The sequence below is a fragment of the Balaenoptera borealis genome (assembly GCF_965194805.1).
Source record: "Balaenoptera borealis genome assembly, chromosome: 13".
NCBI classification, from domain to species: Eukaryota; Metazoa; Chordata; class Mammalia; order Artiodactyla; family Balaenopteridae; genus Balaenoptera; species Balaenoptera borealis.
Genome location: NC_138870.1, coordinates 85,116,754 through 85,139,452, shown reverse-complemented (window position 1 = coordinate 85,139,452; position 22,699 = coordinate 85,116,754). Strand labels below are relative to the sequence as shown.

The window sequence follows — 22,699 nt, the reverse complement described above, 5'->3', positions numbered from 1 at the left end:
TCATTCTCTGTTATTTAATGTAATGGAAGAAATCCGTAACTTCAAGGCCTCTCTTATTACTGCCCTCTTCCCCTCTCCTGTCCATTCCCCTCCAGAAATAACCAGGTCATATCTGCAGGCTCCTTCAAACACTACCACAACATTTCCTCAGGAAAAAATCCTTTCACACACCATGCAATAAGTATTGCGCCTGGCAGAACACAGACAATTCAGAAATATTATATATTGTTTTATCATTGCCATCTCTCAAAACAAATCACTTCATCACCATACATACATCTTTTAAGATAAATCCCAAGTGTTTGCCGAGCATTTTTTAAATTAGTCAATTATCCTCACCAGTGGCTGTGACTAATCAAAAGTAGTGTCATCATATTCAGATATGCAAACTGGCTATAGCCACAGCCAACTTCAAGAATATATCACTATACCTCATGAACTGATACAAAAGTCTTGCTCAACCCAGAAAGGATTCCTGTGATGTTTCTACACAATGTGAGAATTCAGGAATTTAGTTTTAAGTGACTACTGAAATAAACTTTGTTACATAAGCTACATGAAGATAAATAAACCAAAAGTTTAAAAAAAAAAAAAAGGAAAGGAAAAAAAAAAGAATCAACACCTAAATCATTTTTTAATGTCTGTATGGTGTTCTATTTTATGGTCATAACAATATTAATGATGTGTTATGATTACCATCCTTATAGCTAAATCTTTGCATGTATTATTTTTTCAAGATCGAGTCATATTGTGTTTTTCTACAAGAACAAAACAGTATATTTATAGGAAAATAGCTAATTTAATAAAATATGTGTCTTTATATTTTCAGATTTACTGGCAAGTGTTTCATTAATATTTTCCTAATATTCCCCAAAATTTCATAACATGAACTTGTTTAAAATTTTTACATTCACAAATGATTAGGAAAATATAAGAAGAATTTTGATTTTGTCTAAGTGGTGTTTTTGTTTTCATTTGGAAACATCACAGAAAATACATATTTAATTAACTGCTTTTTATAATTGCTCTGATCATGAATATAGGATAAAATGAATATTTCAAGAATATTCTCACTGTATCAAAGTGTGAAATTAAAACAGAATTGCAGGAATTGGAAATTCCTACTGTCAGTAGCCTTCTGTGAACACAATACTTGTGTGATCTGTCATCAGAGATTATTAAATATGAGTCTAGCCTTACTGAGACAAACTTCTAGCAGATACAACAACTTGCGGAACAAATACCGTTACTTAATGGCAAAACCTTGATAATCTCCTAGGAGCAGTGAAATAAATTCCACAGGTATCAGAAGGGCATTTTAAATAGCAATAAAATTAAAACTATCCTCAAATTATTAATGCTTCATATATGCAATTTCTGACATGAACCAAGTGATCAGAATGTATTCAGAACACACAAAAATGTAAATTGAGGACTTGGTATATATGTTTAAACTTTAATACCTGAGAAAATATAAGTTAAAATCTGATACAAACACTGCTAGCACAAGAAAATATACACAAATTTGGATTCAGATGGAGTCAGTACGTAAACCTGGATATGACTGTACCATGACAACTTGTTAGTAAAGCCTTTTAAAGAAGTAACAGATTTTTGTATCAGATGTATATTGCAGAAGGAACAGTAATTTTTTTTCTCAAAAAATTTCCCTTACCAATTAAGAACTGTTAACTCAGTGTGGAGAGGAAAGTTAGAGATCATCTAATTTATCTAAGCATTTTAAAGATATAAGCCTTAAACACCTACTGTAAGCTCAAACAATGCAAAAATAATCAGCATTTCATTTTCCTCTGAAGATTAATTTGATATGTTAGTCACATTAACAAATTATAGAAACGAAAAATAAAAATATTTCATTCTTTTTTGAAAGTACACATTATTTCTTCTTCCAGGTACTTCAGTAATTTAAGCTTAATATTCATTTTACTAAATATTAAACAAAAAGAAACTTTTAAAATCTTGCACTACTATTAAGAAGAAATGATAATTTCTTTCTAACTTCAACAATGTACTTTTAAAATTGTGAAAACAATTAGAAACACTAGGTCTTTAAGGGCATTTCAAAATATATTTGAAGAAAGGATCTTTCAGCCACTGCTTACTTTAAAAAAAAAATTTATTTTGGAAGAGTAAGCTATATATAAATAAAAATTCATCCAATGTGAATATAATTGGAGAAATTCCCTTATCATGAATACTGGATAAAATGTGTATTTCAAGAATATTCTCACTGTATCAAAGTGTGAAATTATAACAGAATTATAGGAGTTGGAAATTCCTACCATCAGTAGCCCGATGAAGATAGGGCTATTTATGAACTAACTTACAATTTTTCAAAAAAATAAAACCAGTTCTTGGAACTGCCAGATGACACTTTTATTCCTGAAGTTACTGATACAGAATTGTTTGGTCTTACAAAGGAATAGACTCCTTCTTAAAGGTAAAATTCTTCCTCTTTGAAAGATGCATTAAATATTTCTCATCACTAAAAATGTAAAGCTTCTAGTACTTCTTGAACACTGACTTCACTTTCCAAAGATGTAAATATTATCTCCCTCAATGCCCAGATCAACAGTGGAACTCAACTAAATATTTGGTGACTGTCTCTTTTAAGGAGAGAAGCATCAATTATTTCAAAAACTAGCCTGCATACAGCTTTGATTTTAACTGTATTTCTCAGACAAAAGATAGCTTAGTTTTATACAAAAGTTTCTTGCTTTATAATCTACAAACATCAGTAGTCAGCTTAAGATGCTTATTCTATGATTGCACATTTGTGTGAACCATTATTTTTCTTTAGAAAACACATTTTAGTTTAAAATAGGGAAACACAAACCTCAATACTGAATATAATAACCTGTGATAGCTGATAACACTGTAAAGTTATTAAACACACCCCTAAAACTTCTGAAAGTACATTAACAATTTTTTAAATAGCCACAATCTATTAAAAAACATATTATTTACAAATATCATCCTAGATCGATAGAGTCTATATAGTCACTACATGATCTGGGTAAGTTCCTTGGAGAATCTGCCTACAGAACAGAAAATGCTGCATACATACTGTCCATTAGCCACTGGAAAACTGAAGGCAGCATGACTTTACTGAAGAAAATTAACATAACTGGAAAACTCTAATTAAAACTTGTATTATTGTGCTAAAGAAAAATAGTAATCACATGACAGAATTTTTATGTAGCACCACTTTAATATTCTTTACTATCACCTTAATTTTAAGATTGTTAAAACATAATTCTGATGTTAAACAACATTATTTTAATGTAAAAATTGATATCTGCACTCACAGAAAATTAATTATTAAAAAATATTTCTAATATGCTAAAAGCTACTAAATCATTTCCCCTTTCACATTGCACAATGTCCATCTAAAATATAAGGTATAAGTTCTTATAAATAATATGTGAAAAAATTTTTTCCAAGTTACAATTTATATTTCAATACCTTAATTTTATTTTTTTACCAAAAATATTGGTAACAAAATATTACCAAGGTTAATAGAAGTCAGTTAAAAAAATCAGTTCCTTCTGATTTGGAAAGCTTAAAAAATTTTTAAATAATAACAATTCTACCAAACCCAGAGTAACAGTAAGCTAATCAGCAGCAGCCATTGGTACTTAATATTGTTCCATCAGGCAATCCTGATCAGGAAACGAAATAAGATGTCTTTTGTAAGACAAGTGCCAAACCGTTGCTTTTAAACTAAAATGCAATAACTTATATTAAGAGCACCTCTGTTTCTATTAGCAGGTAATAACCTCCATATTTAACACATATTCAAAATACAGCAACTACAGTTATAAACCTAGTAGTGTTATTTAACTTTACATTTCCATTAATGGGCAGACATTAACAAAGATGTCATGGACTGAAAATCATATAAATGTCTATGACTAATAAGAATCTCCTGGTGATTTTACCACTGTTCACGTTAAAAGGGTACCTTCTGGTGAATTCAGGTATGTGAATTCTGATGAGTCCCCTCCTCGCCCCAACCTCTACCCCCATCTTATTGTACTTAATGTCTGAACCTATTTGGATAAACACAAATAGAAGAAACTTTTAAGGTGTGCAGCTAACACATTCACTCTCTTTCTTTCCTCTGTTCTCTTAGAATGACACATTATGTTTATTTTCTAGGTTTCTTACTTCCAGTCATAACAAAATAATGATCATCGTCTTCCGTCTTCTTTGCAGAAGGTTTTTTATCTCCACTAACTGCCTCCTTGCCAGATGAGGGTGGTTTCCTGGTTGCAGCCGGGGCTTTGCCACTTTTGGAAGGCCCTTTGGCTAAGCATTGGCTCTTGGTGGCAGTCTGTGCTGACTTTGGTTCAGGTTGTGCTTTGGCAGAAGACTGGGGAAGACTCACAATGGACAGCGGGGTACGGCCCGGGGACCTAGAGGAGCTGGGTCCTGTCTTCTGGGACGTGCTTTTATTCTGAGGCTGCTTTTTGGCAACTGAAACCATATTCTTATCTTTCGACTTCTCTGCAGCTTTTGCAGGAGCAACTGAGGTTACAGAAAGTGGCTGGTTTAAATTCAAGGCTGACTTAAGTTTCTGTGCTGGCATTGCCCCCGCTTGCAGAGCTCCAACACGTGGCTGAGACTGTGTTCTCAGACCCGTGGTTATGGTTTTGGAACTGGATGTTGTCACTTTTGCAGGAGACTGGAAAGAAGGAGAAGGGTTAGGCCTTAGGTGCAGATTTGCCTTAGGTGGCTTTGGACACTTTGATGATGAATTTAAATGTGTAGCTGAGTGAGAGACTGCATAATCCCTGGAAGACACATGATGGTGTTTCAAATGCTTTGGTTCAATTTTTCCAGAACACTTATTTGGCAAAAGTGTAGACTCAGGCACATCTCTTGACTTCTGGGCTGGAATAAGCTTGGCCTTTGGAGTACTGGGTGATGAGATACATTTTCTCAACGACTCAGATACACAAGGTGCAGTTCTTAATAAAGCTGGTGAAAAAGTGCTTTTACCTGCTGGATTTAAAGAAGCAGATGAAGATGATGCATCGTTTGAAGGAGACTGCGGTTTCTTTGCTACGCCCTTTGAAGATGTGAGGTTGAGATGAGAGGACGCTGCTGGAGAATTTGGAAATTTAGAACGGACTGACCCACAGGCCAGACTGCCTCCTTTCAGGGAAGATGCTGGTGGCAACACACCTGGCAGACGTACCTGCTTCTCTTTGCTCCTTGGAATACCAACTGGTGTGCCAGGTTTTGAATTCTGTTTCTGAAACATGCTAACTGCTGACAAAGGATTCATTTCAGGAGGCTGAGCTGCTCTGGCGGACGAATCAGGCACACTTTCATTAGAAACTCCTTTTTGAAATGCTAGAATTTTCTGTTCTAGTGTAGCAAACTGTAATATTCGACAGGGGTCATATTTAAGCAAAAATCCTTGAAGAGTATCCCAGCCTCCACCGACACGGACCATGACATGTTTTCCGTGAAGCATCTTTCCCCCAAAAGAAAGTAAAAAATAAAGCTGTAAAACTGTAAGGTGCAGTTACGGTTCATTAGCAGTCATAGTCTGTGTTGTCTGTGACTATGAAATTCAGTGTATTTGCCAACAGCTTCACTATAAATTGCCAGTCTCTTTCTTGTATTACTAAAGTAATAAATTTAATTCATATTGAATCATGCAACTAACAACAGAGAATCCTCCAGTTTGTAAGGAAGATATTTACACATCCTAAAAATCCAAATTACTAATACGCAAAACTGCAAGGACTGAATATTGAAGGAAGAAAGGAAAAGGGAGAGTAAAGGAGGGGAGGAGAGAAAAAAAGTCTCATACTAAAGAAAAACATAATTACAGAAGATAAAAACTACCGAAACTTGTATGTTAGAATTTAATAAATTACTTTCATATGTATCATGTCAATTTAATCTTTCAAAAACTTTGATACAATTTATTACTAGTTTTTCTTTGCAGATGAGAAAATTATGGCTCTGAGAGATTAAGGAAACTGTCCCAAACCACACAGCTTGGCCTGGCCTCAAACGTACCAGGCTACCCAACCCAAAAGGTGCTTTTGTGTTGATAAGATATATCCTGGGTCTGCCAGTGCAGCCCAAGCTGGACGGACTCAGACCCCTATTCATTCAGCAGGCAAATCTGCACGGTTGTATGAGACTGCTCTGCAAATTTTAACTCTAAATCCCGTGCTCTGTGCACTATCACTATATCATACTGCTTAAAAAAAGAAAGCTAATTAAAAGACAAAATGCATATACCTGTTTCTGTATGAGTTGAACAGGGTATGGGGAGCTAATGATAATATATGAAATAAAAGAAAATATAGGTGGTAAAATTATATTTTTTACATACTTTTATATTACATTCCTAAATTGGGAATAGAACAGCTCTTGTATCAATAGGTGGACAGAATGATGAACAGGTAAACTTCAATCTCCTTATCAGCAAAGGGGACAATTAATCAATTGCAGATTACAGATGGGACAAAGGAAGAACATAAGCATGTACATTAGCATATTAGTATAGATGCTGATGCTGTGTCAGTGAAAAAAAGGCTTCATACTTAAGACCCAAAGTCTATATTATTATCAACTGCAATGTTTCTATTTCTTTTTCTTCTTACTGACATTTAATCTTATTAGATGTTCTGGTTTTGCTTTTTTCTTCTTCTTATGATAGAAAATTATTCCTCTTTAGGAAATCTAAAAAATGGAACAAGTTACCTGAGGTATTCAAAGATTTTTTCCCCCCAATTATATTCAATGTCCAAATAGTCTTAGCTTAATTAGTTGTTTGCTATGTTAAGCGTGTTTACCTAAACACATTATATACTCTTGAAAATACTCCATATATTTCCTCCTATACAGTGAAATTCTTCCATTAATAACATTCTCTATTCCAATTTTTTAAAAAGTAAAAGGGGAACAAAAGAAGGTTGGTAAAGCAATAAATTCAATTTCAAAACAAGATCTAAACAGGATGTAAACGGTGGACTTACTCTTATAAAAAGTATTTTATCTCCTAGTCGATACCGTCCTTCAGATAAGTACTCAATAGAAAATCGGTGAGAACAACTACAAGGAGGGTCTTCAGCAATGTGTTTAACCTAAGATTAAAAATAAATGACAAGATTTAGTGCTTGTGACAAAAACTATTTTGTTTAATGTTAAAATGCAAGGTTATTTGATAGTTGGGAAAATCAAACTCAAAGATAAAAATTTAAAGACAGTTCAACTATTTATTATCTCTTCTCTTTTACTTGTTGACAAATATTGAGATTAGACATTAGCTAATCTAATAAAACCTAACAGTGAGGAAGTCTGGAGTCTCTCTCTCTCTCTCTGCCCAAGTGCAATCAGGCTCGTCGTGCACTCACTGATCACCGGAGAAGGTCTGTGAATGTGTACACAGTGAAGTCAATTCAAAACACATTCATTCAGTCATAGGAAACAGTTCATTACTAAGCTTGAATTGTTTTAAGACTTGGATTAATATATCTGTCAAATCAAAGATGGACCAGTCAGATAAAGTTTAACCAGGAATTTTCACTTGTCCCTTAACACCATGTGAAAGTAATACTGTATGTATGGGGGAATATCCAGATTTGTTCCAAAGTTACTGTTAAAATAGGCAGAGATGCATTTATAGCTATTGGGCTGGGCAAAAAGTTCATTCGGGTCTTTCCGTAACATCTTACGAAAAACCCAAGCGAACTTTTTGGCCTATCCAATATTTACCCAAGACTAGGTAAATTCTAAAAATTTCAACTCAAGAGGCATTTTTCTAAAAGCACTCACTTTGTTTCAATAGTCTGCTAAGGAGATGAGAACTGAGGAGAAAATCCTACCTCTACTCCTCAAGGGGCTTACAGAATTTTTAACTGCAGTACATATCTTAAAAATGGTAAAAAGTGGAATAAAAATTAAAATTCAGAATTCTTTATTTAAAACATGGAAATTAATATAAATTGATTAAATGAAAATATTTGCTGAGATATGTTTGATTTGAAAAAAAAGTCACATATCAGCCACTATGGAAACCATTTTGTTTTCCTAAAATTATATTTTTGAAAAAGCAAGGCCATGTATATTTTTCTCAACTACTTGGCACACAGAGTATAACTAAACAAATTCACTTAATTGAATTTAGGCATGATGTTAAAGAAAGTCTCTTCAGATATACCCAACTTACCTGAGCACTAACAGAAATTTATGAGTGTCTTAATTATCTACACAAAATGGACACATGTGGATTCACCCGGGCCTGATCAGAAGGGTCCGGATTTATCTCCCTACATCATTCATTTAACAAAATAACATGATCATAAATAGAACTGATTTTCATAAGCCATTCAATGAAGTTTATCTTGTTCACAGTCTGGTTATATGAGCACATATGTACACACATGCATACACACACATACATACCACATGCATAAGATGGCTAAAAAATATTCTGAACTTGGGTAAAGAATTTACAATTATTTGAACCATTTACAAGTTAGATAACAAAGTAATTTGAAAGGAGGTAATTATTTCAGTCATTATTTTCTATCCATTAAGGTTTCTTAGGTACACAGAATTGCAGTTGTATATTTCTTAACAGCACTCAAAATAATGAATCAGATAATAATTGTTCCTTAATTTTAAACACGACCATAAGATCTCAGCAGGTCACGTATGTATAGGTGGACTCTGAATATATTCATATAGCACATATATATTTAAAGAAATGTGTTCCTTTTAGTTTTCATAACAAGCTTGCAGGCATGAAGGGTCACTTATTTTCTTTGTTTAAAATACCCAAATACCACTTATATTCAGCAGTACAAATCAGCACTAACCCACAATCTAAATAAGTTGGTGAGCCTAAAAGGAGTAAGTGTTGTGAATAAAAAATGTTCTCTTCTGGTTTTAGCTATTGTGTAATTCACATTTTAACATTAAAGGAAATAGCTAAAGAAATTAAAATCATCTGTAAAGGTACTACCCTAATATCAATTATTTTCATTCTCCATGTTCTGATACATACTTTTCACAAAATAAACATTTTTCTTGTTGCTATATAGTCTTTATAATGATTACAAAAAATGATTATTCTGCTAAAATAGTAAATCCTAATTTACCTAGCCATTGCCCAATTTGAGAGTATTTACATTGCTTCCAATTTTTCAGCCTTATAAATAATACTGCAATAAATACTTTCATTCATGCTACTTTTTTTTCCCTCTTCAAGTATAATAAAAATGAAAGAGGAACACTTTTGGCGAACTATGAGATTCTGACGCATCACAGTTGAAAGAAAGTGTGCAATTACTTACAGCTTCGTGAAGCTCTTCATGCTGACAGCATGATTTTGGAATGCTGATGGAATCTTCAGGCCCAGAGGTATTAAGTAAGGTCTCTTCTAGCTCAATTTCTTTCTCAAATTTTACTAATACTGGAGGCTCCACCCCATATCTGAAAACCAATCATGAGATCTCATCAAACAAGTGAAGTCTGAGCCAAGTACTTCCATGTATATCACAATAGGCTATCTTCTGTATGACTCTCTTCTACCAGTTGTTTCACTGGGACATCTGGAAATGCTTTATAATGTCCCACAGATTGCCAAAAATTCAGATTATCATCTTTACATCATAGTATATATATATTTGGGTTACTGGATGCTCCCAATATTCAATCAGGGATCCTAAACGTACCTTTAAAAATCAGCTTGTTAAAAAAACCAGAAAACAAAAACAAGTCATCTCGTGAGTGAAGATGGGGTCGAGCCAGGTATGGAGGATACCAGGCCTCAGCCTTCTTATCAGACCCTCTTTGTGTCCAAAGGACTTGCCTCGCCTTGAACTGCTTAAAGATTGCATGCTCTTACTCTACTTTTGATCTGAAAAATGTAAGTACCCACTTTTACAGTTTAATACTAAATGAAGGCAAGCTACATGAGCAAGCAGATGTTGACACATGACATGGCTCACGTGAACAGAACAAAGTTAATAAAGAAACAAAAAGAAAGAAAAAATAGTAAATTAAGTTACCTTTATTCCAATCAAAAATTATTTTCATTTATAGAAAAGTGTTCTAGATAAAATAAAGCAGCTTAAAAAATGTTTATGACATTGAAATTCTGAAATATTGTGGAATACATACCTTGACACAATTCGACCAATTTCAAGAAGACAAAGATACACCTGTCTCGGATCTTTGTGCAAAACTGTGAAAAATAAGACCACATATTTTAGAGGGCAAATTAAATAGGCAAATATATTTATGGCAAGAAAGAAGTAGAGTAAAAGAAAAGAAGTAAAGTAAAAGAAAAGTAAAGTAAAGTAAAAAAAAAACAGTAGCATTACTTATTTGGAGACTTAGAAAAGACTTTTATTTTTTCTACATATTATCATCTTCCTTAAATTAAAAAGAAAATGGCTAACAAGAAGATTAAAATTTACCATGGATGCTTACCTGTGTAGTATTTTAAGTCTAAAAAACTAAGAGCTTAGTAACATTAAATTATTAATATTTCAGATCTCTTAACAGGAGATATTACTGAAGAAACGTATCACTTCAATTTTATTCTAAACTATCTTTAGCACAGGACTATGTGTTAACAGCCTTCTTCAACTCTTCCAAAAATAGAAGAGGAGAGAGCACTTCTCTACTCATTCTATGAGGCCTATATTACCCTGATATCAAAGTCAGAAAAAGACATCACAAGAAAACTAAAGACAAATATCCTTTATGAACACAGATGTAAAAAATTCTCAATGAAATACTGGCAAATTGGATCCAGCAGCAAGTGAGATTTATCCCAGAAATGCAAGGTTGGTTCAACGTATGAAAATCAATCAATATAATTCACCATATTGATAAAATAAAGGAAAAGAAACATACAATTATCTCAGTAGACACAGAAAACGCTTTTGACAAAATCAAACACCCTTTCATGACAAAAAAAGACTCAACAAACTAGAAACAGAAGAGAACTTTATAAATATGAAAATAGACATCTCTGGAAAACCCATAGCTAACATCATTATTAATGGTGAAAGACTGAATGTCTTCCTCGAGGCTAAGACCGGGGAAAAGAAGGATGTCCACTCTTCCCACTTCTATTCAACATTGTACTTGAGGTTCTAGCCAGGGCATTTGGGCAAGAAAAATAAATAAAAGCCATCTAGATTGGAAAGGAAGAAGGAAAACTATATTTACAGGTGATATGGTCCTTTGTTTAGAAAACCCTAAAGAATCTACAAAAAAACTAATAGAGCTAATAAGTAAGTTCAGCAAAGTTGCAGGATATGAGATCAATATACAAAAGTCATTGCACTTTATACATTAGCAATAAACAATCTGAAATGTAATTAAGGAAATGATTACATTCACAATAGCTTCAAGAAGAATAAAGTACTTAGGAATAAATTTAACCAAAGAATTGTAAGACTTGTACACTGAAAACTATAAAATATTGTTGAAAGAAATTAAATAAGATATAAATAAATTGAAAGACAGCCTATGTTCATGGATTGGAAGACATATATCGTTATTGTAATACTCTCCAAACTGACCTACAGATTCAGTGCAATCCCTATCAAAATTCCAAGAGCCTTTTTTTTTTTTCCAGAAATGGACAAGCTGATGATAAAATTCATAAAGAACTGTAAGAAATATAAAATAGCCAAAACAACTTTTAAAAAGCACCAAGTTGGAAGACTCATACTACTCCATTTCAAAACTTACTACAAAACTACAGTAATCAGGACAGTGTTTACTGGCTTAAGGATAGACATACAGACCAGTGGAATGAAACAGTGTCCAGAAATAAACTCATATGTTTACGTTCAATTGATTTTCAACAAGGGTGCCAAGACAACTCAAAGGGGAAAAAACAGTCTTTCAGTCTTTTCAACAAATGGTGCTAAGACAACTGGATATCTACATGCAAAAGAATGAATTTAGACTCCTTCTTCACACCGTATACAAAAAATAACTCAAAATGCATTAAAGACCTAAACATAAAAGCTAAACCTATAAAAATCCTAGAAGGAAATATAGGTGAAAATCTGTGTGACCTTGGATTAGGCAATGGTTTTTTAGATATGACACCAAAAGCACAAGCAATCAAAGAAAAGATAAACTGAACTTCATCAAAAGTAAAAACTTTTATGCATCAAAGGACACTATCAAGAAAGTGAAAAGGCAACCCAAAGACCAGAAAAGCATATTTGCAAATCATATATCTAATAAGGGCCTAATATCCAGAATAAAGAAAGAACTCTTACAAGTCTACAAAAAAAAGACAACTGACTCCTCCAAAAATGAGCAGAAGATATGAATGGACATTTCTGTAAAGAAGATATACAAATGGCCAATAAGCCCATGTAAAGATGCTCAACATCATTAGTCGTTAGGGAAATGAAAATCAAAACCACAATGAGATACCACTTCACACCCACTAGGATGGTTATACAGTTGGCCCTTGAACAACATGGTTTGAACTGTGTGGGTCCACTTACACATGGATTTTTTTCAATAAATACATACTACAGTACTATAAGATCTGTGGTTGGTTGAATCTGTGGATTCAGAACCGTGGATACAAAGGGCTGACTGTAAAGTTATATCCAGATTTTTGACTGCAGGGTTAGGGGACCGCTGCCCCTAGCTCCTGGATTGTTCAAGGGTCAGCTGTAATTTTAAAAAATAATAACAAGTGTTGACAACTATGTGAAGAAATTGGAACCTTTGTGCATTGCTAGTGGGAATGTAAAATGGTGTGGCCACTGTGAAAACAGTTTGGTAGTTCCTCAAACAGATAAACACAGAATTACCATATGACCCAATAATTCCACTCCTAGGTATATCCCTGAATTTAAAACATATGTTCACTCAAAAACTTGCACACAAATGTTCATAGTAGCATTATTAATAATAACCCCAAAATAGAAACAATCAAAATGTCCATCAGCTGATAGGAGATTTAAAAAATGTGGTATATCCATACAACGAAATATCGTTCAGCCATAAAAAGGAATGAAGTACTGTTAGAGGCTACAACATAAATGACCCATAATGCTAATTGAAAATAGCCAGACACAAAAGCTACATATTGCATGATTTTATTTATATGAAATTTATATGAAAAGTCCAGAGTATGCAAATCTATAGACAAAGAAAGTAGACTGGTGGTTGCCAGAGGATGGAGATAGGGAGTAACTGGGTCCAACTGCTAATAGGTATGGGTTTTCTTTTTGGAGTGATGGAAATGTTCTGGAATTAATAAGTGGTGATATCTGCACAAATCGTGAGTATACTAAAAACCACTGAAGTCTACATTTTGAAATGATAAATTTTATGTTATGTGAACATACCTCAATTTTTTAAAATGCTATAAATAAAAAGAAACCTAATATGCTTAATGATCAGCACACCTGGATTAAAGCAGGGTGCAAACTGGGGGGTAAAACAGCAATCCATTAGTTTTAATTCTACACTGGATAAGAATATCCAGAGGCATACTAAACAGGTAACAGTGGGGAACAGCTACCTGTCTGCAGGCAACAGGGTGTGCATGGTCAATAGAAATATTTACAATATTAATAACCTAAAACAATAATGAAACCAACTAAAAGTTGGTTTGCTTTTTATTATCACCATGAACCGGCAATTCTAAGCAATGTCAGTGACAAAATACTTCTCTCTACCAGGGCCGAATACTATTCCCATGACCCCCGCCATTGGTATGCTACTGCTCTTATCAAAACATTATAACTTCTGTGTGTGTGTGTGTGTGTGTGTGCACACACGCGCACGCAGGCACACATAAATACTTTGAGGAAATATACAGATAGTCTAAAACTTAGATAGCTTTCACTTTGGTCACTGCACAGATGTTTCTGTTGACTTAAATGAAATGAGAAAATACATCAATAATTCTTCAATAGAGCATGACTTTTTAAAAGCATTAGTCCATTTAGATAACCAAATTGGCAGCTGCTGTTTACGAGATAAATCTAAACACCATGAACATACATCATTTGGCCTTCTGTTATTTCTGTAATTATCTAGTTAAAGAGAAATTACTAGTAATTTAGACTTGATAGAGTAATTCTTGATGAAAACATTAATTAGTTAAGCATTAGTCCAGAACCTTCCCATAGCCAACTCATTTAGCAAGTAAAATATGTCCAGGCCATTCTAGATATATAGGATCTAAAACATAAATGAAAAGCTTTTATCATACATTTGATCTGGAATCTGATTCTCCAATTGTTTACATATATTTAGAGTATAAATGTTTCTAGTAAAATGAGATGTGGCTTTTGAGTCCTTATTTGGAAAGAAAAATTAGAAGTGAGGCATACAAAAATATCCTAATAAACATTAAACACAACAACAACACTTACCTAAACCTTCCGATTCAAAGAGGTAAGTCTCATCAACCCCGATGTGCCTGCACCAGTGAAGGAAGTTCGCAGTATTGTCTCTAGCAAAGAACGAACCTGATGCAGCATCTTTCTTACAGGGCACTTTTCTCATTGGAAAATTCTGGAAAAGACAGAAGAATAATTTCAAACATGCATCAAGGGTATTTTCATTAAATATCCATTTTAATATTACTAAATAAATGTTCAGTGCAGTGAATGTAACTAAAAAGTGCATAGCACTAGAAGAAAAAGGCATCTTCAAAAATCATTTTATTTTGCTTTTCATTAAGCATATTCTAGAAAATGATTCCTAGGAAAACAGTCAGGTCAAAATTAGCAGTAGGATCACGCATCTCTACCCTTTCTTTTTAAAATGACATGAGAGTCTTAGTTGAGATAAAAAATGACAGTCTAATAATTCCAAAGCACATCTTTATATCTCTCCAAACACAGTTCAATACAAACACAAAATTATTGCTATGTTAAAGGTTTACTCAGTCTCAATTTTGCTTACTTCCTTATTTGCAGATTCATAAATATGGTTCTGAGTTTCTTGAGGAGACTTTCAAACAAGGAAGTAGTAGCCCATTCGTAATTAAAGTTCTTTGAAAATTGACAAGCTAAGTTTTACAGAATCCTAATTCTTTATTTCCTGGACCAAGAGTATTCAGATAATCCTGCTGAGGCTGAGGGTTTTTTTTTTTTTTTTTAAGAAATTATTCATCTTTTTTTTTTTGGCTGCATTGGGTCTTCATTGCTGTGCGTGGGCTTTCTCTAGCTGTGGCGAGTGGGGGCTCCTCTTCGTTGTGGTGCGCACACTTCTCATTGCGGTGGCTTCTCTTGTTGCGGAGCACGGGCCCTAGGCGTGCAGGCTTCAGTACTTGTGGCACGTGGGCTCAGTAGTTGTGGCTTGCGGGCTCTAGAGCGCAGGCTCAGTAGTTGTGGCACACAGGCTTAGTTGCTCTGCGGCATGTGGGATCTTCCTGTACCAGGGCTCGAACCTGCGTCCCCTGCACTGGCAGGCACATTCTTAACCACTGCACCACCAGGGAAGCCTGGCTGAGGGGTTTTTAGTTTTGTTTTAAATTTTTACTTGAATAAGGAATTCAAGCATATGATTTTTTTTAAATTATTTATTTATTTATTTATTTTTGGCTGTGTTGGGTCCTAGTTTCTGTGCGAGGGCTTTCTCCAGCCGCGGCAAGCGGGGGCCACTCTTCATCGCGGCGCGTGGGCCTCTCACCATCGCGGCCTCTCCTGCTGCAGAGCACAGGCTCCAGACGCGCAGGCTCAGTAACTGTGGCTCACAGGCCCAGCCGCTCTGCGGCACGCGGGATCCTCCCAGACCGGGGCCCGAACCCCTGTCCCCTGCATTGGCAGGCAGACTCTCAACCACTGCGCCACCAGGGAAGCCCCAAGCATATGATTTTTAAAAATGCAGTGGGCACAGTAGAGTATAAGTCTTTCTCCTACCACTACCCCTCAGTTCCTTTCTCTCCCTGGAGGGAACCACACTATTACCAGTTCCTTATGTTTCCTTCCTGTTGCTATTATTTTCTAGGATTACAATAGCCTTGTGAGTTTCTCTAGCTGTATATAGGGAAAAAAAAATCAACACAGCCAAATACAAAGGTGGTTAGTACCAACTGAAATCTTCTCATCCACATCTCATCCACATTTCAGTAAGACCTCTCCATACACAAGTGTATCTGTACCTACAGAATGCTACATAAACAGGCTATTCCGCAATCTGATTTGTGTATGTGTGCATGCACACTTAATGATAGGTTGCAGGCATCTTTTGGGGTAAAAAAACCCAAAACAAAACATTAAAATAGTCATTTCTAATGAATAGATAATGTTCTACTCTGTTTAGGTACCATAATTAATTTTAAACAACTTCTCTACTGATGAGCATTTAGGTTGTTCTTAATTTTTTTTGCACAGTTGTTTTTGTGAATTTGTGGTTATTTTCTTAGAATAAATTCCTGGAATTAGAATTATGTTACGTATCAAAGGATGTGCTTTATTTTCAATGTGACATATGTTACCCATTGTCCCCCAAAAAAGATGGTACTACTTTATATTTCCACCAGCACTATGTTAATGTCTAGAATACACACTCACAGACACCAGATCCCATGAGTGAAAATACCCATATTTGATGAAAAGAGAGGAAACCTTACCTACTTCAAATCCCAACTTCAGGGTCAATGGTAGAAAAGTGTCTAAAAAAAGTATTATTCATTCAACCAATATTTATGAATTCACCATGAAGACAATATATAAAGAATAAAAAGATGATGATAATAGCTCTTAACTGTGTGCCAGGAACCATCACAACCTCTTTTTTCATTTAACTCTCACAGGAATCCTATAAGGAAGGTACTATTATTGTTCTCAAGAAGAAATAGCTATTTAGATATTTACTATGCACCAGGCATTATCTATATAAGCTAACCACTATCTATCTATTATCTCATTTAATGTTGCTGAATCCTCGGAAATATATCCTACAAGGTAAATGTTAATATCTCCATTTTACAAGTGAGAATATTTTTTCAGATGCTCAAAAAGATTAAGTAAATTATCCAAGATTTTACATATAGTTGCGTTGGAAGTTTACAACCTTGTAGAGATGATAAGAAATGTACATAAGCAAATCAGTATGTACCAAGGTATTAAATCATTACTGTCAAACATTTTCTTACCACTGGTTCTTCAGAGTTGCATGTTTTCACCATGTTTTGAAGAACATCAATCAGTTGGCATAACAGTACTCCATTATCAAGTTCTTCCAATAACCTTTCTGCCTTAACTTCAATACCTAAAAACATATTTCAAAGCTAAGAGTCTTCTAGAAACAGTAAATTCAAACAATATGGTTAAAGTTTAATTAAATGTAATCAGATTATAGCTGAAACACTAGACAAATATTAGATCAGACTCTGAGCATTCACTCTTAGAAGGTACAGTTAAAACAGCAGGTAATATCAAATTAAGAGAAAGTCAACTGAAACAAAAATATCTGTGGTGTAGAAGCACAGAAAAAATAAATGACATCTACTTTATTTCATTTAAAAACACCAAAGTGTTTTACAATTCAACATCCACTATTAAGGTTAAGTTCTGATTCACTGCACATTACAACTGCTTGCACAAGAAAGATTCTCTATAAGTAAGATGGTCTTTGTTGCAATTTAAAAATTAAAGATAACAATGTAACAAGCACTCAGGAAATACCAACTTTTCACCTCTAAAACCCCTTATGCGGAAGCATTATTACATAATAAACTTTTAAGAAATTAACCAAATCTTCAAACTGATATAAGAGTGAGTGTTTAGTGCGTTTTTAATTCTCTTCAAAGACCATAGATGAGCTTTATATATATATATATTCCTTTTCACGAAAACCTTACAATGCTACATGAAATTCTGTTATTTAAAAGAATTTTTTTCTAGGGAGAAAGTTCAGAGCACTCATGTCCTCTGAGTAAAGAAATATGATGCCATGCATTCTCCAAGCCGACATTTCCTCCTAGGTTTCATATACCTCTGCCCCTCGGAGCCTCAGAAACAGGAATCATTTTAACTACAGCATATATTCCACCCAGAATCTCCTGCCTTACACAAGTTTAAGGAGAAAAAAAAAAAATCAATAAAATACAGACCCTCAAGTTAGACCTATACACTTAAACAATTTTTTTAACATTAACAATTAAAATGTTGATTATTCACAGCTCTTACTACTGACCTCTTCCATTAAGCCTCAAACTTGCTTACTGTTCAAGTCCCGAGGGTCAGGGTCAATCAGAGTATCTTCCCAACTAGAATGTAAGCTTGGTGAGAAAAAGGACAGCAAATATTTCCTTTACTAGAGGATCCCCAGCCTCTGGAACTATCATTCCTTGACAAAGAGTAAGATTCTCAATAAACATTTACTGAATAAGAGATTACAATTTTGAGCATCTTTGCAAGCCTTACCTAATAAACCAGATAACCAGATTGACAGATCTTCTTGCATAGGCAACAGGGTAGCTTCGTGCCTCACAGCTATCCACTCATCATACTGACAAACATCAGCCAAACCTGGCCCATGCCTGGGGGTCAGAGGACTCCGTGGACTTAGAGGCAGGTCTTCTCCAAACCACACCTAGAGAAAACACCAACCAACTGAATGGATGCAACCGTGTTAAAAGTCAGCATGCCTAACATTTATATTTAAATAATGAATTACAGACCATATTTAATATACACACATACAGAGCTGCAGCAGCTCACAGAAAGTTAATAAACTAGAAGCAAACTATTAGCCTAGATACTTGAGACGCTTTCCGTATTCAATTCTGTGATAAATGTAAGTGAATCCCTAATTAATGAATGGATTCTACCATCAAACCGAGGGGATGAAAGTCAACAAATAATTTTTTTCTTTCACTTGTTAGCTGCGTAAGTTTAACAAGTTACTTGACCAGAGTATCAGCATCTTGGCTGTAAAATGAATTAATAATACCTGCCTTATAAGATATATCTTTGTAGAATCTAGCATTGGGCCTCATAATATTTGTTGAATGATGGATAAATGAATGAACGCATAGTTGGCATTTTATAAACTTTAAATCATAATAACAGTGTTATCTAAAAAAAAAAATTCTAAATAATCTGGTCTGTCACTTGATTTTGCATGGCCCACAAGCTAAGAACGGTTTTTACATTTTAAAATGGCAGTTATGTAAGTACCTACATAATAGCTTTGATTCTGCCTACTGACTCACTAAGCTAAAAATGTTTACTACCTGGTCAATCCCTGGTTTAGAATAAAAACTGACATAAACATGCTATCAAACCAACACTTGCAAAATTTTGAAATACAATTAGATATACTTTTAATATAAGATTAGTTAGAGAAAAGACTGTGTCAAATCTCAGCTCAGGAAGGGGTATCAGAGCCCAAGTGAAGTGACAAAGGGGCTCTCACAGGAGGGCAGCTTGAAATGGAGGGTCAGAGCTTGAGTGAGGTGACAGGGCATCCGCGCACGGCAACGGCCCTGTGCAGCATCAGACCCTGAGCAGGCTAAAGAGGGTGTCTGCTGGGGACAACGGGGGAACGTCCCAGTGCAGGGTGTCAGAGCCCAACTGAGCTGAGACGGGCATCAGCTCAGGGAGGGGTGGCAGCAACAAAGGGAGACGGGTTACGTACACGGGGATTCATCAAATGGGAGCCAGGTTTCTCACTGCCAAAGAAAAGAGGTACAACTACGGACTGAGAGAAAACTAGAATGAACCCTATGGTGTTGGAATCAAGTAAGTTTTACCAGAAAGCAAAGAAGTGCTCAAAGAATGATGGGGACATGCAAAAGGACACAGAAGTCAGCTTGAAGGGACTTCTGCTGGCTAAATCAAGAAGAATTTGAGCATGAAAATAATGATATAAGTGGATTATAACACAATGAATAAAATGGACAACTCTGAGTCCACATAGATATAAACAAATGAATAAACTGGAATTTTGATGAGGAATGAGATTTCCATATACTTTCAAAGTACGTCCCCAGAAATACCTACTACAAAGAGAAAAAAAGAGTAATTTCACAGTAGAGAAACTCATCAGGCAGCAACTTAACCGAGTGACACAGGTGAACATGATCAACAACGGGATGAATCAAAATCACATGCACCTGACAGGATACAACGAGACAACACAACAGCCCTCTGTGATAGTCCTGCCAAGATGCATAACCTGAATCTAATCATGAGAAAACATCAGGCAAATCTAAATTGAGGGACATTCTACAGAATAACTGGTCTGTAATACTCAAAAGTGTCAAGGTCATTAAAGAAATCAAATACTGATAAAGACTAAGGGGCACGACAACTAAACGCAACAGGTGATTCTGAACTGGACATTACTGGGACAACTGACAAATATTTGAATGTGGTCTGAGTATTAGATAGTAGTTCCGTACCAACGCTAATATCCTGATTCTGATGATTTCATTGTGGCTGTATAGGAGGGAGTCCTTGCACGCGATAAATGCGCTAAAGTACCAGAGGTAACGGGACATTAGATTTGCAACCTACTCTCAAATGTTCAGCAAACAAATATCTCTGCTCTACACTTAACAACCACCTGGCAAGTTTATGATTGCTTTAAAATAAAATTTTAAAAAGTTTTTTAAAAAAGAGGCATAAGTATAGGTAACACCAAGTGAATCTAGTTCTTTCTTGATTTTTCAATGTAGATAATTTCCCCCCCTGAAATATATTAAACTTATTGAGGTTTATTTGAGGCAAGTGTTACTATACCAAATCAAAAGCCATAACAACACCATTGTTAATCCAGACAAACATAGAGGGGGGAAAAAAAGAGCTGCTTCCAATCTCCTATGATGAGAAATAAACACGTTTTTTAAAAATCTCACAGGCAAAGAAAGACAATGAATATATACCACAAGAGGCAAGCAGGAGTAGCAAAACTTAAAAAAAATACCGAAAGACTAGGAGAAACATTGTTATTCGAGGGGCATTATTTCAGAAATTGAGGGTAGAGATTGGGGAATGAACTCCTAAATACATGAGGATCCCATAAAGTTTTTGGAAAAAAACAAGATGTTATTTCCCCAAATTCTCTTAGAATTACTTCAAAGGGAGTATAGCAAAGATATAATATCTAAATCTTCCCTTCATAAGCATGTCTTGCTTCTGTAATCCCAGGACTCAGTATAAGACCTACCTCATGATAGGCAGTCAAAAATATTAGTTGAATACTTGAGGAACAGATACTAGCAAATGACTCTTTGTACCATCAAAATCAAGATGCATCTTACAATAAATGGTATTTTACAGTCAATAGAATGTTATTTGTCCTTTAACCATTTGGCTGAGCTGACAAAAGGCGGAGAAGATGCAAATGTTTGTCAAGGAAAGATGTACATTAGCTAGGAAAGTGGTTTTGAAAATATCATGTATGAAAATGGAGAAGCTAAAATTAACAAAAGTCATTCTAAGTTCTTGCCACATTAGGGAGAAGAGTACTTGGATTTTCCTATTATTGCAAGCAGAAAACTATAAAAACCTGGGTTAGTCAGTGGCATATTAATGTTGTTAAAAGCTAGATGTTAATAACAAAACCTGCATGTATAAAGATTGTTCTCAATCATGCTGAAAGCTGTCATATTGCAGAGATTCCTAACCATAGGCAGTCTACAGAAGAACTTGAATCAGTATATAAACTTAACTTACATTTAGGCAAAAATTTAGGCCTACGTACTAATGGGCCTTTCCTCAGAGAGAGAGAGTTCATAGTTTCTGTTAGATTCTGGAAAGGGTTTGTGACCCAAAAGAGATTAGGAACTATCTAGTTCATTGATTTTTAGACTGTAAGTTTATTTACCAATCAGAATCAGGAACATAAAAAAGGGGCAAGGAAGACCTTCATGGATTAAATGAATAAGAAACCAGCTATCTACTGGGTGTCTCCTCTCTGCAAGGCACTTATGAAAAACGAAGCCTAATTAGCAAAGAGGTGAAAATCCGAGGAAGTTCTCACATTCACCAGGGAGAGAAGCAAAAACTTCCATGAGGGATGTCAAGGGTACTCTTGGAGAAGAATCAGTAGGGACAGATCTGTGGAATCTAGGTCAGAGACGGATTCGTGGAACTATAAGACAACACTATGAAAAAAAGTCACCAATTTAAGAAAGTATTAATGACCATTAGGAGAGAAATGAGAAAAACATGGTCAATGTGGCAATGATAAAAAGCACTTTATAAGGAATAGAGAAAATATAATCACCATGAAACTGATGACATTTCTGAGACTTGGATACAAAGAGATGAATAGAAGTAATCAGATAAAAAATGGTTTTGAGAAATAAGGAGTTCTGAGCATACTCAATGTGGATTAGAGAGGACCCAAAGGGGAAGAATAAGACCTTTTGGGAGACTGCCATGAACTCCCAAGTCCCCAAAGGAAAACAGTACAAAAGAACTCTTTATTAGTAGAGTAGGAGGATATAGCTGCACAGCATAGGAGGGAGAAAGCAGCATCCCATTCAGAATTGTTCTTAACCATTTTATAAACAAGTTATCTTCTCTAGGCTATCACACACTGCTATCTTGATAAGCCTTCTTTCTAAATTAAAAAAAAAACTTTCACGACATAGTTATAATCTCCGGCTTTACATCCGGATAATTTTGTTGTACCAATGATACAACCAAAGTTCTGAAGTGCCTACTATGTAACA

The 22,699-nt window shown here is 34.9% G+C and overlaps 1 protein-coding gene across 7 annotated transcripts in view; it reads right to left on the bottom strand.

Moving 5' to 3' along the window:
• Positions 1–1,436: 1,436 nt before the first annotated feature.
• The window catches only part of GAS2L3 (growth arrest specific 2 like 3), a 35,717-nt gene continuing 14,454 nt past the window's right edge, over positions 1,437–22,699 (bottom strand). For 6 of the 7 annotated variants that reach the window (XM_082349621.1, XM_082349622.1, XM_082349620.1 and 3 more), the window contains 7 exons: positions 18,438–18,606; positions 17,165–17,280; positions 14,433–14,574; positions 10,180–10,243; positions 9,351–9,489; positions 7,029–7,136; positions 1,437–5,536 (listed from right to left, as the gene is read on the bottom strand). In XM_082349621.1, coding sequence (XP_082205747.1) covers positions 4,172–5,536; positions 7,029–7,136; positions 9,351–9,489; positions 10,180–10,243; positions 14,433–14,574; positions 17,165–17,280; positions 18,438–18,606 — 2,103 coding nt within the window. In that variant the 3' untranslated portion in view covers positions 1,437–4,171. The remainder of the gene's footprint in view (positions 5,537–7,028; positions 7,137–9,350; positions 9,490–10,179; positions 10,244–14,432; positions 14,575–17,164; positions 17,281–18,437; positions 18,607–22,699) is intronic. The other variant, XM_082349625.1, reaches the window with a different exon arrangement.